This window comes from Podarcis filfolensis (genome assembly GCF_964270895.1).
Source record: "Podarcis filfolensis genome assembly, chromosome: 13".
Lineage (NCBI taxonomy): Eukaryota > Metazoa > Chordata > Lepidosauria > Squamata > Lacertidae > Podarcis > Podarcis filfolensis.
The window spans coordinates 26,810,653-26,828,218 of NC_139615.1; the positions used below are offsets into that span (position 1 = coordinate 26,810,653).

Sequence of the window (17,566 nt, forward strand, 5' to 3'; positions counted from 1 at the left end):
TCCCCATCCCTCAGCCTCTTTGCTCTTGCTGCCTGTGTTCACCTCTGAGCATGTCAGCAATGACAAGAGTGAGGAGGCAAAGCATCTCTCCCTCTGGGTGGTTGTATAGATTGGACATAGAGGAGCAGCACAAGTGAGTGGTCAGCAGTGTCTTGGAGCGGGACCCTCAGAGCCTATTGAGGGCACCGTACCCAAGGCTCCCCCCAAAACCTAGAACCAGCACTGGTCAAGTGGTCCAATTTATATAGTCAAGGTAGTGGCACCACTAAAGTGACCTAATGCCCATGGAAGACCTTATCATAATGGAGTCATGACGATTGATGATTGGCATGTCTGCACCAATTTAACAAGAACAGACATTGTATTTTATCCCTACAAAAACAAAAGGCTCCAGATTCTCTTCTTAAAACACCATGATACTTAAATTGATTGTGTGTGCTGATTGTGTGTGGGGCGGAAAATATTGAAATTTCAAAAAAACTGTCCAGATGTATGCTGTAAAAATAAGTAATAAATTCACAGACGTAGTGCTTTAAAAAAAATAACCAAAGGTTCCCTATACACAATTAATTTTAATTGGAGTAAATATATGACTAGATGCAGCTGAGGCCCCAAAATCTGTAGCAGGTGAATGTTATACTGCCACCAGAAAAATACACAGTTTCATGTACAGAAACGTAATCCACTCATATTATACCAACACTGATATCTCCTGTCAGTAGTAATATTAATGTAATATTTGTAATGTAATATTAATGTACTAATATTAAAGTAGTAATAATGGAGAATGGATGCCCCGCTGATGTTACTGATTTACTAGGTAAATTCTAAGTAGTATTAATTTTCTCTGCTACATTGTGCCTCTGCAGCAATAGCGCTGTGTCCTTTGGGATGCATCTCTCATCATGTGCACAGTGCAGTAAAAATGCCAGGCGAAAAAAAGGCAGCAAACCCAAAGATCGCTGTCGCTCTGCATGATCTCAGAAATGTGCACCTGCCACCTATCCCTGCTCTTGCATTCCTTTCTTCCTGTGCTGACAGTTAAACCTGGTCCACCCCCCCTTCAAGTGTCATTATTTTCAGGTGGGGCTCAATCACATACTGTACTGTCAAATTCAGGTTGTGCAGTTATAGTTGGTTGGGAGGTTCCCCAAAAGACAGGACAGAAGCAGACGTAGAAAACCCACTGGGAACATAGCCGTCAACTTTTCCCTTTCCTTGTGAGGTATCCTATTCGGAATAAGGGAATTTCCCTTTAAAAAAGGGAAACGTTGACAGCTATGACTGGGAAGTGTGAGATAGCATTTGTTTAAGTATAATGTTATCTAACCTTTCCTGCAAGCAAATCAGAATTAATTCTCATTGAAAAGCCAGTTTTGTCAAATGTCCCTGCAAAAAGATCAGGATGAATGTTCAATGAACAGGTCATCTGGAAGCACCCACAGAGGTTTCCTTCTGTGTAAATAGGTAGCCTTAATCACTTCTGTTCCTGTTATACCAGGACAGGGCGAACACTACTGTAGTTAAAAGTTTCCACAAATAAGGAGACACCAAGGGACCATGTATAGGACCACTCTTTTGTTCTTTGTGGCAGTGACATTCAGGAAGAAGGGGTCATCTTTCAAGTGATGGAGTGGCTTTTAGGGGGGGGGAATATGTATTGAGCTCACTGAAGTTCAAAATAAAATTTAGGCAAAAGTTAAACGGAAATGGTATCTGTGCGCGCAGACGTTTTAATTTCAATGGACCAAATGTAGCAGAAGGAAAGAAGAATGGACACAACCGAAATAATAAATAAAGGTTTAAAACTGATGCAGGAGCATGCATTCTTTATATACAGAGGCTGTTACACTGTGGAAATGGAGAGTCCCTCTTACATGCCTTGTGGCAAATGCAGCTCCTGGGCAATGTAGAGGTGTGCGGGATATGAGGTAAGAAATTCTTGCTGGATGGATTTTCCCCCCTCCTCCCAAGAACCTGGAAGGAAAGCAGATGATAATTTTAACACAGTCAGGGGGAGCCAATATGAAAACCACATTTGCTATCCCTACAGGAACAGATTCTAGACATTACAAAAGCATGGATTAGCATGGCAAGAGATGTCTTCTCCAGAAACGGAGGCAAGAAAAATGCCAGCTGGGATTGATAAAAGGCACTTGTGGCTGTCACCGACACCTGTCTATTCAGCTGCAGAGTGAGCTTGTAACTGGATCAGAGGAGGAAATTTCCACCGCATTTATCACAGTATCTTTATTTTACGGTTATCTTAATTTTGTTTGGATTCCAGTTTCAGCTTGTTTAATTTCACCCACTCTTCACAGACCTTCAGCCATTTATTTAGAACTGAGAGAGCAGCTCCCAGTTGCTTAATTAAAGAAATACAGAGCTGGATGTTCTCAACATATTGATGACACTGTACTCCAAAGTTCCTTGTGGCTTCATTAAGATATCATGCAGCATCCACAATAAAATGTTTTGCATTAACTCAGCGCCTCCCTCAGCTAGTAATCTTTCTAAATAACTTAACAAAAGTAATAAAACTTCATATGTGAGCTTAATTTATGAATTGTTGTGCCCTGGGCCATGTTCTAACTAAGATTTATAGGGGAGCCACCAACAGTACCTAAAATCTACATTACACTTTTAACATTTTCAGCACAGAAAGCAGTCTTGGTTTTTTCTATTGCTGATATTTGGACACAATGGTTGCAGTTAGGGATGTAAGACGACAGCGCTTTCCATTCCGACCTGCATTCATCACAAACAGCGCTGTTACCATTCTGCTGCAGTTCAGTTTCTGCCGAATACTGTTACATAAGTTAAACAGTGGGCAGGGGGAGGAATATGTAACTACAGTATTTAAATAAGTTAGGGCTCATCCGCAGTTAAACTCCCCGCCCCCCGCACTTTCTAGACAGAGGTTTGCACTTTCCTGGTCTGGGTTTTTGTTTTTTTTGGCCCCACCACTTTCCCCAGGAAAACCCGCTCTTTAAAGCTGAATCAGAACAAATGGCAATTCGGGTTTTCTGCAGAATTTTTTCAGCGGTAAAGAGCAGATTTTCATGGGGAAAGCGCCATGGCGAAGGTGCTCAGACATGGAGCTTTAAAGCACGGACCCGTGCCTAGAGATGTGGCACAAAAGGAAGTCTGGATGAGGCCTCACACAACTTGCAGCTGTTTTGATATAAATGGAATGATGTAAAAAAAAAAAAGAGTCCTTAATTGTGTATCGTTTGCAGATTTGAAAAAGGCAACAATGATAATGTGAATGAGGATCAATTGTATTTACTTGACTGATTTTCATTTCTTTCATTTTTTAAAATAGTTTTTATTGGAGATTTTATTGGGTTACAAAAGTATGTGCATTGTGTCTTATTTTCAGGTCATAGAGTCTTCTACATATCAGTTACATGCGATGTGGGACATTAATGCTGTATAAAGCTGGGGGAGAAGAGGTGTGGGGAGAGAGAGAGGGAGGAGAAGGTGTGTGGTAAACTTAACATTCATTTACTTAGTGTATGTGTGAGGTTTTTGTGTCGGCGTCACTTGGGTAGGTTCTCTTTCTATTCATTTATAAGTCTTCATTGGCAGTGGGGGAAGGAGCCCAGGGCATGGTTGGTTGCCTTTTGTTGACTGCAGACTGCAATAGTTTCTGCTAACTTTTCCATTTTTGTAGCAATTCTCCAACATCCCTAGTTGCAACACACACAGGTATCTGGGATGTTTCAAACAAGGAAAGGGGAAAAGGGACTCACTTTAAGGATTCCATCTTCAACCAGACATGATGTGCTTGACAAAAGCTGAGAACACACAAAAAAGAGTTGTTAATTTTCATAAAATCAGAACCTTATGCATGTTCACTCAGAAGTGAGTCCTCCTGTCTTCAGTGACAGCCGACTCTTAGCTCCTTGCTGCCACTATTGCCTCACCACTGCCGCATAGAACAACCAGCACCACCAGAACAATTTTAAAGGTGTTCAGCACAAACCCCACAAGACTATTTGTTTGGAATTGGCAGGTTTTATGCACTCTGGAGAGGCCTTAGTGCCTAAAAATGCCATCCAATTCTGGGGGAAATAAAATATTTATGGCTTAAAAATAAATAAAAATCCCCATAATACCAAAACTTGGATTTTTTTTTGAACTAGTATTCAGATCTAAACCCAAACTGAACAGTTCCCAAATCTGTCTGGACTGAATCAGGCTGTTTACTGAAGTGCCAAACTGAATTTTGCAGTCAGTCCAGTTTCCACCTCTATTTCATATTATCTGTGCAAGTCAATCAAGTTAAGCATCCAATGCAAAGCATGAGTAGTAATGTATTGCTCAGTGACTACTGGTCAAGTGCACATCATACAGCAGTAGCAGGAGCCCCAGAAGCGAAAGAAAAGTGTGGGCAGATCCAGAGTTTCTCGATAAGCGGAAGTTTTGTTTTGTGTTTCAAAAGAAAATGTGGGTTTGTCCTACCTTCGTAGTTGATGCAGCCATTGGCATCTTCTTGCCCTGCCATTAGCTGTTCTACTTCAGCCTCCGTCATCTTCTCCCCTAGGAGCGGAAATCAAGCATCAAGCTTTGTTCCCCCCCCTCCACACACAAAAATTGTTCTTCAAATAGACTAAGCTGCATCAAGCATTCTGCATATTTGCATCATGATCCAGGGATTTTTAGGAGCAGCAGAGGCTTCTGAATATTAGGGGAAACAGCCATAGCACCGTAGTAAAGCATATTCCCTGTGTGCAGAAGATCCCAGGTACAATCCTGACATCTGAAGTTAGATCTGGGATAGAATCAGTGTAAACCAGACATTTGCTGAACTGCCAACTCCCACCAGCCCCAGCAAGCACAGCCAATGGCCCTGGGTGATGGGGGCTGTAGTTCAGCAACATCAAGAAGGTCTTTAAACCAGGGGTGGTACTAGGCTTTATTTCAGCAGGGTCAAAGACCTGGTTTGGCACACCCACACACATTTCTGTACACCCACCCACACACTTGGAGCCTCAGTTGCCCCCCTCTGGAGGCTTCCCCCAGGGCAAAACCCCGGATAGCCCCCCTGTAGTTATGGCTCTGTGTAAACAGTACTGAGCTAGATGGGCCAGTAGGTCTGACTCAGTATAAACCAGCACCTCATGTTCCTGCCGTGCTCCCATGGGTACAGTGCCTAGTACACCAGCCAGCTGTGTATAAGGGTTGATGCAGCAATCCCACATTACCCATTGCCAGTGAGAACCAGTGTGGTGTAGTGGTTAAGAACGGTGGACTCGTAATCTGGTGAACGGGGTTTGCTTCCCCACTCCTCCACATGCAGCTGCTGGGTGACCTTGGGCTAGTCACATTTCTCTGAAGTCTCTCAGCCTCACTCACCTCACAGTGTTTGTTGTGGGGGAGGAAGGGAAAGGAGAATGTTAGCTGCTTTGAGACTCCTTAAGGGGAGTGAAAGGTGGAATATCAAGTCCAAACTCTTCTCTTCCGCTGCTGCTGTCTATTGAGCTCAATAGAATGTGCCTTTTGCACAGCTGGTACTGCAGAACTTGTGTCCACACGTGAATTGTGTACACCCAGTATCAGTGATGGGAGGAATGCTTGTGAGAAATGTTCCCCCATCCCTTGCTTTTCACCTTGAAGCAAGAGTGGGGAACTTGTGACCTTCCGGAAGTTATCAGACTCCAGTTCCCATCAGCCCCTGCCACCATGACCCAATAATGGCGAGGCGTGGCTTTGATCTAGAGTTCCCATCATCACTGACCACTGATCCTGCTAGCTAAGGATGATGGGAGTTGTAGTCCAAAAACAGCTGAAGACCCAAGTTTGGAAAACAACATTGATCTAGTTCCTCTCCCACGCTTTAAAGGTAGGCAGAGATGGTGTACAGGATGCTGAGGGCATAAGTCAGGGGTGGGGCCCTCTGGATGTTGCTGAACTAAAACTCTCATTAGCCCCAGCAATCGTGGCCAATGGCCATGACTGCAACTTTGAGGGGTGAACTACAGTTCCCAGGATTTCTGGGGGGGGGGGGCGGGGGGCACCAATGTGTTTCATTGAATGGTGTATTTGCCCTCTTACTCTCCCTAAAGTAAGTGTGTGTGTGATTTGGGAGAAGTTATTCCCTAAGACAGATGGACCACATGTTAATTATCTGGGAAGGCTGAGGCCTGCTAAAGCTGAATACTTGTTGCACAATGCTCTCCTTCCACAATCATGCTATAAATTTTATGACTTCCTCTACCTAAAGTAGCAAGGACGTGGCGCAGTTCAGCCCCCATGACGGTGCCATTCCCTTCCTTGTCGAAGACGCGCAGCCCTTCCACAAAGTCCTCATATGTCCCCTGGTCCTTGGATCGGGCAATGTGCTGCAGCATTGGGAGGAAGGTTTCAAAATCTAGCATCTTCGAGCCCAATTCTGATGAGGAAGAACACAGAGATGAAAGATGGTGGGCGCGGCCTTCATAATAGGCCATTTGCAACAAACCACAGCACACAACTGAGGGATGAGTTTGAGTGCACCCTTCTCCTGCTCCCTCCTTCCTTCCCTCCATCTTCCTTTCATAAACTTGGCTGCCTCCCTAGTTGCTTAAACCACAGTTCCTTGAAATATCTGAACTGTGAGTTCAAGGACGTGCTCCCTACAAATCAGGAATGCTAACCAGGATCTGATTTGGGAGAAGCGCACGTGTCAAGTTTAACCCAGGCCAAGAGAAACAGCGCTTGAGCATTGCTTGTATTATTATTATTATTATTATTATTATTATTATTATTATTATTAGCCACCCATCTGGGCAGCTCCCAACAGAATATTAAAACCACGACTGAACCCCATATGTATAATTTTAAGCTGTAATTTTAAGGAACCTTTGGAAGCTGGAAAAGTCCAGATCCATCCTATTTTGTAAACTTGCCTTCGGGTGTTGGTTTCCCCAGCACCTTTAAGACCTCTGCGTTGGTTGGGTTCTGTCCCAGGGCTCGCATGACATCGCCACACTGGCTGTATGTGATCTTCATCTCTCCCGTTGGGGTCCTGTCAAACAGCATGAAGGCCTCTTTGAACTCTGCGCAAAAGAAGGGACCAAGTTACCGGTAGTTCTTTGCACAACGTCAGGAAAATATACCCATGATGCCCTAGAGATCCCACCCTAGGTCTGAGGAGCAGAAGAAGAATTACTTTTAAACATGAAGAGTCTGAGAATTATTTTTTTACATACTCTTAACAGTGACTGGGGAAGGTTTTTTGGGTTTTTTTAGAGCCATTCTGGAGTTAGGGCTATTTTTCCAGCTCCGCAAAAGAAAGAATATACCGCAACAGTCCTATTCAAGAGTTATGCCTCCATCGCATGAGGGCAAGCCCAGAGTTGCACTCATGAGCCTCATCCCCCTCTCATCTCGTTGTTTTCATTCTGCGCCACAGTCCACACACATTATTGATAGAAGGTCTGAAGAGGGGAGTCTGCTCAACCTGTATAAGCTTCCCATGTGGTCTAGAACCCTTGATCATGCAAGGGGAGCCTATACAGTTCTCTCTCAACTCTGAGCTCACTGGGCAATATAAATATTGGGTGCACCCCTCAGAAAGTGAAGCTTTTTCTCAAACCATTTTAAATCATCTTTACAAATATTCACAGCCACCAACTACCTTCCCTGGCACAGCTCTGGACAGGCCATAGCGTCACTGGTTTTCAACAGCAGTTAGCAGCCAAATGACCTGCTAGTGATGCTTAAAAAAAAAAATTTGCTGAACCTCTCCACTATTTTAAACAGACAGCAGCTGTGGACCCCCAACCTGGACCCCCCTGCCAGGTTCACTGCTGAGAATTGCTCGCTCCCTGGCTGCTATTTGCCCCAGAAGGAGAAGCGTGCAGTAATCTGTATCTTCATCAACAGGCAGTAGAGTAGTAAGGGCTGTAGAGTTATTTCCTGCAGAAACTAATTTGCCACAGGCGTTGTGTCTTCAACGTTTTTATGTACACTGCTAAGAAATGCTAATGTAAATGCCTTAAATAAGAGCGGAGAGTTTGAGCAAACTTATTTAAAAGGTGTTGTTTTGCCTAAAATAGCATTAGGTTTTGGCCCAAAGTTACAACCCAAGTGACCTTCTATTTACCTTTCAGGAGGGGTGTATCTGGAAAAATAAAGATTGGTTTGTTTTTATACGTGATGGGTTTCAGCTTCTCAACTTGCTGCAAGATCCTTTCTTTGTCCCTTAATCCCGCTAGCCGAGCGACAATAGCCCTGCACAGATCTGCTTTTGCCGCCTTCTGCCGTTTGGCGGAAACCCTGTAGGCTCTTTCCACCACAATGGGGTCATCTCTGGTGTCTAACTTCAGGATACCCGGCAACCACTCCTCCAGGAAGGCTACCAGGTCCTGGCCCTCTTCTTCCTCTGGCAAGCCACAGATCCTGAGGATATGGGGCTGCACTTGGTCCTCGATCTTCTGCACCCGGTCGCTGAGGCGTCTGTTCTCGCCAACCAGGGACCCAATGTCCCGGTGGCAGTCCTGTACCTTTGCTTGCTCGTTCTTAATTGTGAAGCTCGTTGCCGTGGCTGACCGGACCAGGCTTTGGATCAGCCCTTCCAGGGTGTCCATACGTGAATTCAAAGCTAAGATCTTACTATCAAAGGCCTTCACTGCCTCTATGGTTTGCTTCATCGTTTTCTTGATCTCCAGCAACACCTCTTTCATGGAGGTGTCTCCACTGTTGAAGGAGGTCAAGGGCTCGGCACCAGTGTGCAACGCTGGAGACATGGAGGCCCAAGAGGCATCATTTTGAAACCTATGGAAATCTTCAGGCCTATTCACCGGCGGAGTTAGCTTGTTATTCTGCATTTTAATGCCAGGTGCAGCAGTGCAATGGCTGCCACATATGAGGAGGTCTCCTGTGACATCACAATGACCCTTCCTGAACCTAGGGATTCATGCTGTGCTGAACTTTAGGTGTGCATGGGTCCTGCTGCTGCATCTTTCTGACTTCTCGAAAAAAAGGGAACTCTCAACATGACAGTTCCTATGGATCTTAACAGAGGGATGGGGAACCTATAGACACTGTTGGACTCCCATCAGCCCCAGGCCACTGCTGTGTAAATTCTCAAGGTCTTCTCTACAGCTTCACTGCTTTCTCAAACATGCTCTATGGCCACCACTGTTGATCAAGCTGTAAGGATGGGGGTGAGAGTGAAATCAGATTCTCGATATAGATATAATCAATGGTATCTAACACCAAAAATGTATAAATCAAAATCAAATAAGTGTTGGAAATGTAAAGAGAAAGAAGGTTCTTTTTATCATATGTGGTGGTCTTGTAGTAAGGTTAAAGCTTACTGGGAAATGATATATAATGAATTGAAAAGGATGTTTAAAATAACGTTTGTAATAATAAAAAAAACTATCCAGAAGCTTTTTCTTTTGGGAATTATAGGGACAGAACTACTTAAATTGTATAGAAACTTATTCATGTATGCTACAACAGTGGCAAGAATATTACTCGCCCAAAAATGGAAAGAAGAACAAGTCCCAGCAAAGGAAGAATGGATACTAAAACTCATGGAATATGCGGAAATGGCAGAAGTTACCAGAAGAATTAAGAAAACAAGATAACAAACTTTTTATAAAAGAATGAAAATGGTTTATTGAATATTTGCAGATAAATTGTAAACAGGTAAGAGCATTGGCAGGATTATTGTAATAACCTGCAGTTTTATAAGAGTATATATATATAAGTAGATGAATAAATTAGCTAATTAAGTTAATTTGGATATGCTGAAGATATTAAAAATAAATTTAAGGAACCACAGAATGGGGGAAGGAAGTCAAGTTTTGAAATGTTAAAATGATTGTAAAATTAATGAAACGTACAAACCTGAAAAGCATATATATATATATTTTAAAGAGTGAAATCAGATTCTGAAGCCTGTAAAGCAGGGAGGGAAATTTGTAGCCCTTGGGCTCTTAGCAGCCCCAGCCAGCATGGTCAATAGCATGGGATGACAGAAATGAGACCCCAGAAATACCTAGAAGACGCAGGTTTCCCTGTCTTAACAGACAGATTGTCTCACACAGAGACAAAGGGTTGTATTCAACATAGTGCCAAGGTGAATGTTCTGTTCCGGAATGTTCTCCCCCCCCCCTCCAGCCACATATCCCCTAAATGTGTTCTGGGTTCCCCCACCCCAATGCTCTGGAGAAGATTTTGGGATGGCATGAGGCATGTTCAGGGGGAATAGAGGGGGAGAAATCCCTTTGTGCTAGTCATAATCCTTGTGGTAGCACGAAAAGTTAAATACCATTCATACTCGCTAAGCCAAAGGCATGCTGGGGCCTAATGCATACAGGCGTAATAACCTGTCTGTTCCCCCACCGTGTGGCATTTGGCAGAGTAGCACCAAGCTTAAGGCAGAGAGAGAGAGGGAAGTTTGGAAGGCATGCAGCCACAGAGACTACAGTATATGTAGGCACTACAGTGCTATCTCTAGTTACGAACTTTCGCTAATGGGGCCTCTTGCCGCCGCTGCACCACCGTTCTCATCCTGGGGCAAAGTTCTCAACTCAAGGTAACTCAGGTTAGCGGAGTTTGTAACCTGAAGCGTTTGTAACCTGAGGCGTTTGTAACTCAAGGTACCACTGCACAGCTTATTGTTACAAGCCATCCCAATCTCTGCCAAATGGTAGCAAGATTCCAGGGGTCTTGGCAATTAACCAGGATTTGTGTTTGTTTGGAATGAGGCACAGCAGTAGGGTTGCCATATGTCTGGAATTTCCTGGACATAGCCGGAATACTGTAGTTGTTAGTGTCTGGGTGGAAATCTCCAGGGAAATCCAGACACATGGCAACCCATGTCGGAAGTCTAGATTTTGCTGAATGCCCTTAAAAATAGCTCAGAAACTTGTAGTTTAATGGTGAATTTTGGATATAATGGAGATGTAAAAGATTTGGATTATTATAAAAGATGCAGGAGGAAATGACCCACAATAGGACTCACAAAGGGAAAGAGGGAAGTCTAGGAGATTCTCTGGAATCTTTTTTTCTATATGTTGGATATGTGATTGTAAAACTTTAATTTGAAAAACATAATAAACAATAAAAAAGATTTAAAACTTCTGGGGGTTTTTTAGATGTATCCAGACCTTCACTTTTTGAAATATGGCAACCCTACACAATGGAGACTGTAGTGTCTTTAAGAAATACGGTTTATTCACACATATTTACACCAGAGTTTTATGGAGGGAGAGTTCACAGCATTTACATCTCCAGAGGGTCTTGTCCTCTGCAGCAGCGCAGCATTGGATTCCGTGGCATCCTAAACACCATCCTCCTGTCTCTCTGTGACAGCTTGCTGTAGCCAGCCAGCAGGTCTGCTGCCTCCTAAGGAAGCTAACCAGTATTCTTTCCAACCTTTGCTAAATTCATTAATTTACAAGTTTGCTCAAATTCTAAACCTTCACCAAATGTAGAGATTATTGGGGGTGGGGTTGTCCTGCCTCGCCAAACATATAGAGCGACTATCTATGGATTTAAACACACACCCCACACACCCCAGTGCTTACCTTCAATCTGTTCAGAATTGAATTCAATCTGCAAGAGAAAGAAAAAGCCAGCAGTTAATGATTTGCTCTAACCACAGCTTTTGCAAACGCACACACAACAACCTGTGATGGCTGCAGGAGTCAGTTATATATGCTTGGGTTTAATGTGGTTTGTAGACTTTGGGATATCTGGAGGCTTTCGGTTCATAGGCAAGACCATTTAGCTGTGGATCAGTTAAACTTTTAAACAACCTCTCATACCCTCCACCAGGTAGTTAGTGAGTGTAAAAGGCTGGATTGCCCCCTCCTCCCCCTGCCAAACTATACTTTCACTGCACTCCTGATGGAGTATTCCATTCCGTGCATGTGCACAAAACGATGGGAAGGAAGCCACTTCTGGATGAACAGAAATGCTAGTTTGTTTTCAACCTCGTTGCCCCTCATACCTGGAAATGCCTTCCGGAACAGGCACACAATGGCGGCTTCCAGACCACTTGTTGATTGAGGATTCGTCCCAAGTGCAAAGCTTCTTGCAGTTTGGGTTAGATGCTAACATTTTCCTAACATGGTAACTGGGCCAGCCCATAGGATCACACTCTTTCTGTGGGGCCACCTTTCTGTTTCTTTCAACTCCCTGCCTGCCAACTTCCCTACAACCAGTCCAGGGGAACGCACTAGCTTGTTGGCTTCCTCCTCCATCTCTGTGTTGCCCTTGTAGAACTCAGCAGGGAAGAGAAGGGGCTCTGCCTGTTATTGGCTCTGCCTCCACTTCTTCTTGGTGTCACAGCCTTCCAGCCTACCAGTTCCAATGGCCACTAGCCGTGTGTGTGTGTGTGTGTGTGTGTGTGTGTGAGAGAGAGAGAGAGAGAGAGAGAGAGAGAGAGAGGTTTCTAGGCATCCTCCCAAGGTCAAAGTGTCAAGTGGCTAAACCAGTTCCATACTGATTTGATGCTATTAATAACCCTCTCCAGCTACAAGAGGCTATCTTGAAAAGAACAGGGACAGTATCAAAGGAAAGGAGAGGAATGGAAAAAATTCCCTCCCTGCATGATAACTGAAGAGACAAAGGACTGCTGTTGTTCGTTTGCTGGGCGGGTGGTGGCATAAGGCAGATTATAGAGGGGAATGGGCATGGAACCCATCTGCATTCATGAAGGGTGTGCCTGTCCACAGCTATGACAAATGGAACCTCCATTTGGAGAGGCAGTATATCTTGTTAAGTAATTTGTGTAGCATAGTCATAGGCTGAAGTTGCACCTGGATATTTCTCACACTAAATATATACATTACACATTTTTAAACACTAGTGCATACACGTCTATTTTATCTTAGTTTTCCTTATGTGTGCACTGCTGGCATTTAAGTGATGTATGCACACACACATGTTCACACGTTATGTGTTTCCTGCAGGGAGTTAAGTGCATCTAGGCAATTTTAGACCCTGGGCATTTCTTCAAGCAGGAAGAAACATTTAACATTTATTTTCTCTATGTGTCTCCTTCCTCTCCCAACTCTTTCAACGTTCCTGATACGTTGGGGGGTGGGACCTCAAAACATTTGCCAATCCTGACCAGAAGAAGAAGAAAAAATTCTCTGAGCATGTTCAGTTTCACGCATTAAACTCAGTAAAATCGCAGCACCCCCCTGACTACATGAACAAAAATGGAGTTTGCTTTCGATGCCTTGAACCTAAGCACATAGACTTGGGGATAAGCACCAGTAAAGGAATATATATAATATAGAGTAAACAAAATAAAATGGGTATCTGCCACAGTGTATATATCTAAATGATTTTGCAAATAGGAGCGAAAGGATGTTGCGACCAGTGTCAGTCCCACTTGCTGGCCAAGAGGGTGACCTGGTGACTGTTTGCTGCTGCCCCATTGTCTGCCGCTCTCTAGGCGGTATTCAGTGGGGGCCTGGGCTGTGGACTGCTGCCCTTGAGCACTGAGGTCCAGCCCCATGGCACCATTGTTCAAAGGCATCTCCTCCTATGCCCATGTATTCGCCAAACCTTTATTCCTTTTTAACATCTCCCAACCTCCGCTTCTCTAGGGCTGCAATCCCATGCACATTTCCCTGAAAGAAAGCCACATTTGAATTCAGTGGGGCTGAGTTTTGGGGAGGCACATGTAGATTTGCACTATGAATCTTTTTTCTCGTGCTCTATGCCTGCTTCTTCTTGTTGATCTTCTCTGCTGGCCTTGACCCAAACCCATCTTTCTGCCACTGGGCTTTGAAACCATAGCCTGTTTCCCTTCCTCCTTTCACAGTAGCTCCCTGTTGCTCTGATTTTACTTTAAATTTTTAAAAAATATTTAATACAGTGATACTCTGTGTTTCAAGACAAGTCTTCCCAAAGCAGTTTACTTACAATCGCGTATCAGCATACAATAAAATACTGTGCTATAAAAACCTTGTGAATTAATGATAGGACAAAGAGCACCAGAAAGCCTAGAAGCCAGCATTATGCCAGCAAAATATAAAATGTACCAAACTCAGGCCAAAAATTGTATGTACAACACATACTTAGGGCCAAGTCTCAGCAATAAAAACAGGCTCAACAACTGCCAGTGAACCCTTGTGCCCTCGAGATTTTATATGAGCGTTTTAGAATGAAGACACAAATGGACATTCTGCATGAACTACAAAGCTCTCCCTCTCTTATCTCCCTGCCCCACATAATATTGTCACTGGCTTCTGTGTCTCTTTCCTCCTCCTCTTTTCCTCTCTATGCTGTTGCCTATTCCCATAATGGTCTCTCCCTCTCACCTCTTAAAGCCTCATCCCTCAAATCAATTCAGCAAAACTACTGTGATCTATTGCAGTCTCTTCTCACCGGGTCCTTTGCTGCCAGTTCACTCTCCTCTACTGTGCCCTCATGACTTATTGCTGTCTTCTCCCCTTGACTACTGGAGAGCCCATAGCTCAGTGGTAGAGTATCTGTTTTGCATACAGAAGGTTCCAGGTTCAATCCCCAGCATCTCTGGGTATGGCAGGGAGAGGCACCCTGTCTGAAACTCTGGAAAGTCAGTCTCTCCACTCAGTCTAGATAACACTGGTCCAATGGTCTGAGTAGAAGTTAGCAGCTTCCTGTCATTCTACGTCTCTAGGGAAGGGATTCCTAAGGCTTGTACAACATCCAGCATGCTATTTAAACCAATGTTATGTGAAGCAGAAGGAGCAGCAGTTTGGATGGGATGAGGCAAGGCCTTTGGGGAAGATGCAGATAAAGGAACTGGGGGAAGCCGCTGAAAGGTTTGGGTTGCAGTGAGGTGTCTCGTTGCACACTCTCTGTATAGGAAAATGCAAAAGTTATCACGATAGGAGCCCAGCTTTGTGCATTCAGGGCCTGAAAAACACTTGAGCCACACTTCACACCAACATCAGAAAGCCAATTTGCTCTTACGCAGAAATGCTATACTTGCAGGAACCTACTAATGTGTTCAGAATGAACAGTGCCATTCTGCAGAGGGAATCTGCAGATATCCTATCAGCTTTCGAAAACGGGGAGATTTTCAGTTGCTGCAAATAAAACCAAGGTGTGTGTGTGTGTGTGTGTGTGTGTGTTAAACACAGTTTGAAAGAGCGATTGCTGACTTGCGGTGTGAATTCTCATTCCACTTTCACCTCTGGTAAATAGGCTTAGTAGGATTTTGTACTGTTTCAAAAACCTGCAGAACTCATTTGACAAGTGGCGGTGATGGGACAAAAGAAATAAGCATTACATCATAGGATGTGAAAGCTCCCTCAAATGTTTTTCAACTCTAAAAAACAAACCATCAGCTCTCTCCAGCCCAAGAAACCTGTTTTACTGATTAATGGCAATATTAATATTTCCATTCATTCAAATCTTATTCTACAACTATAAGAAAAACATTAAGAGGCTTCATAGAGTTATTTGGAGACTAAACAGTAGATTCAAACCTTTACTATTCTACTCCACTTGTAACTTCCAACACAGAGCTGAGCACTTGCAAGCAACAAAGCAAAGGTTTTGGAAGAATCTGGGGCTTTTGTCAAGCACCTCATATTTAGTGACCTTTAAAACTAAGTTACAGAGGAGTTAAGATTTTGCAATAAGGTTTCTTTCAATCTAGCCATTCAGCTTCTGCGAAGTAGATTTAAACATTGAAGAGAAGCTGTCTTGCAAAGTAAGTGGGTAAACTGAGCTCTTGCAAAGCTTACATTATTTAATGGAGAAGTAAGATGTTTGAAGTCTTACTGTTGGAAACTGCCCAGAGTGGCTGGGGTAACCCAGTAAGATGGGTGGCATATAAATATTATTATTATTATTATTATTATTATTATCATCATCATCATCATTGAGTTAAGAAACAAACATTTTGTGGCAAATGAGATGCAACTAATTTGCGAATGGAGGTAGGAAAAAGAAAAGCAAGCAAGAAAATTGGAGTCTAGCGGACCAGCTTTCAAAACAGTCTACCGTTAGATTACTCTTAGAATTGTAGCACCGTTGAGTTGGAAGGTACCCAAAGGACCATCTAGTACAAACCTCCTGCAATGCAGGAACCACAGCTACCTTGAAATGGCTTCTACCATTTGGAATCAGCAGGTCTGGGAAACAAGGCTGAGATTTAATAATTATGCCTTGGTGGCCATTGGATGAGTCTGTGCGACGACAAGGGATCTGATCACAGGCCTTGAATCCCAAGTCTGTAAGACAGGGAATTACCGGGCACCTCCCTGTTACTTACCTTCACACTCTTGGGGTCAAAAGCAGGTTCTTTTGGTGGTTCTGGGGCAGGAGCCGGAGCCGGAGCCGCAGCTGGCTTGGCAGCCTCTTTCTTGGGTTCCGGCTTTTTGGGGGCCATGGCTTCGGTTCACTTGTGGCACGGGCTGGGATGAGCAGCACGGTGGGGAGGCAGAGGGCCGAGGAACAAAAGGCGACCCTGGCTCCCACTGCTTATATACTGAGCTGGCGGGTCTCGCACCAGAGGGGTGGGCAGAGCTGCAAGGGCAACTGCTGTTTACTATAAAAGGAAGGTGCTCCCAAAAAAGCAGCCCCCACCCTCCCCACTCGACAATTGTCCTTTGTCATCAGCACATAGTGCAAAGACCTGGAGTCACCAGCACCAAGGTCCTCTGGCCGCACAAGGCGGCTTTTGTGCACCTGGGCTGGGAAGGGTTCAGAACGCCTGCAATTATTTTAAGATAATAAAGGGTTGCCCCGGAGGCTCTCTATAGGGGGAAAAAGCAGCAGCTTTGCTGATCAAACTGCCCCAATACTCAAGGGGGGACAAAGTGTGCCTTTTTATAGGCAAGCCGACGAGTGCAAATGCCATAGATTCCTTTTAAGTGCTGCATTTACTTCCCGACACTTTCCCAGAGGAATAGGCTTCAGACCTGCAGATACGTTTCTAAACTGACTGGCTGATCCAGCTGCATATCCTTACTTGGTTCTCCCCCCTTGCCTTTTATCATCATTAGCACTTCTTTTTTTTTGCGTCTTATCTTTCCTCCAAGGAGCAGTGGCGCATCTAGGCAATTTTAGACGTTGTAATGGCGTTACTTACATACACACACACACACACACACTTCAAATGGCAATGTGCTTTGCCTGCACCAGCAGGGGGTGGACCACTAGATTATCTTGGAGGTTCCTTCCAATGTTATGATTCCACTTCAAGATTCAGTAAGCCAGCACTGCTATGGGGTTGTTTTTCCCCCGGTTGGGAGGAGGCTACCGGTTCTTCTGTTGAGTGCAGCCCTGGATTTCGACCCACGAAGGCATGCCCTGGTGGCATCGTCGTCAAAGAGCCCGGGATGGCATGCACTGAAATAATATTGTTTTATCCTCAGAACAACGCTATCGAGCAGGATAAGCTGAGAACCTGTGGTTTGCTGAAAAGCAGCTTGCGTGCTTCAGGGCTGAGCGAAAATTTCAACCCCAGTCCAGATTCTGTGCATTGTATGTGTGTGTGTCTATGTCACACCGTGGCTTTCAGCTTTGCCTTCATGTCTCTCTTTCTTCCTCCCCAGTTTTCACATGTGCTGTTTTTTCTGAGCCTCCTCCACCACTGCACAATCCACAA

The 17,566-nt window shown here is 44.2% G+C and overlaps 2 protein-coding genes across 3 annotated transcripts in view; one reads left to right on the forward strand and one right to left on the reverse strand.

The window, feature by feature from the left end:
* RPL19 (ribosomal protein L19) overlaps positions 1-17,566 on the forward strand; it is an 89,868-nt gene that overhangs the window by 5,841 nt on the left and 66,461 nt on the right. The gene's annotated exons all lie outside the window — the stretch shown is intronic.
* On the reverse strand, positions 1,700-16,473 carry MYL4 (myosin light chain 4). 2 transcript variants are annotated; one of them, XM_083583511.1, is made up of 7 exons: positions 16,229-16,473; positions 11,532-11,559; positions 6,894-7,043; positions 6,224-6,397; positions 4,468-4,545; positions 3,756-3,800; positions 1,700-1,977 (listed from the first exon to the last, which is right to left on the reverse strand). In XM_083583511.1, exons 1-6 carry the CDS (start codon positions 16,343-16,345, stop codon positions 3,772-3,774), a joined length of 576 nt encoding a protein of 191 aa, XP_083439637.1. In that variant the 5' UTR covers positions 16,346-16,473; the 3' UTR covers positions 1,700-1,977; positions 3,756-3,771. The 2 variants fall into 2 exon arrangements, with proteins under 2 accessions (XP_083439637.1, XP_083439636.1); XM_083583510.1 differs by lacking the exons at positions 1,700-1,977; positions 3,756-3,800; positions 4,468-4,545; ... (1 more) ...; positions 11,532-11,559; positions 16,229-16,473 and adding an exon at positions 8,093-8,830 and having other exon boundaries at positions 6,862-7,043.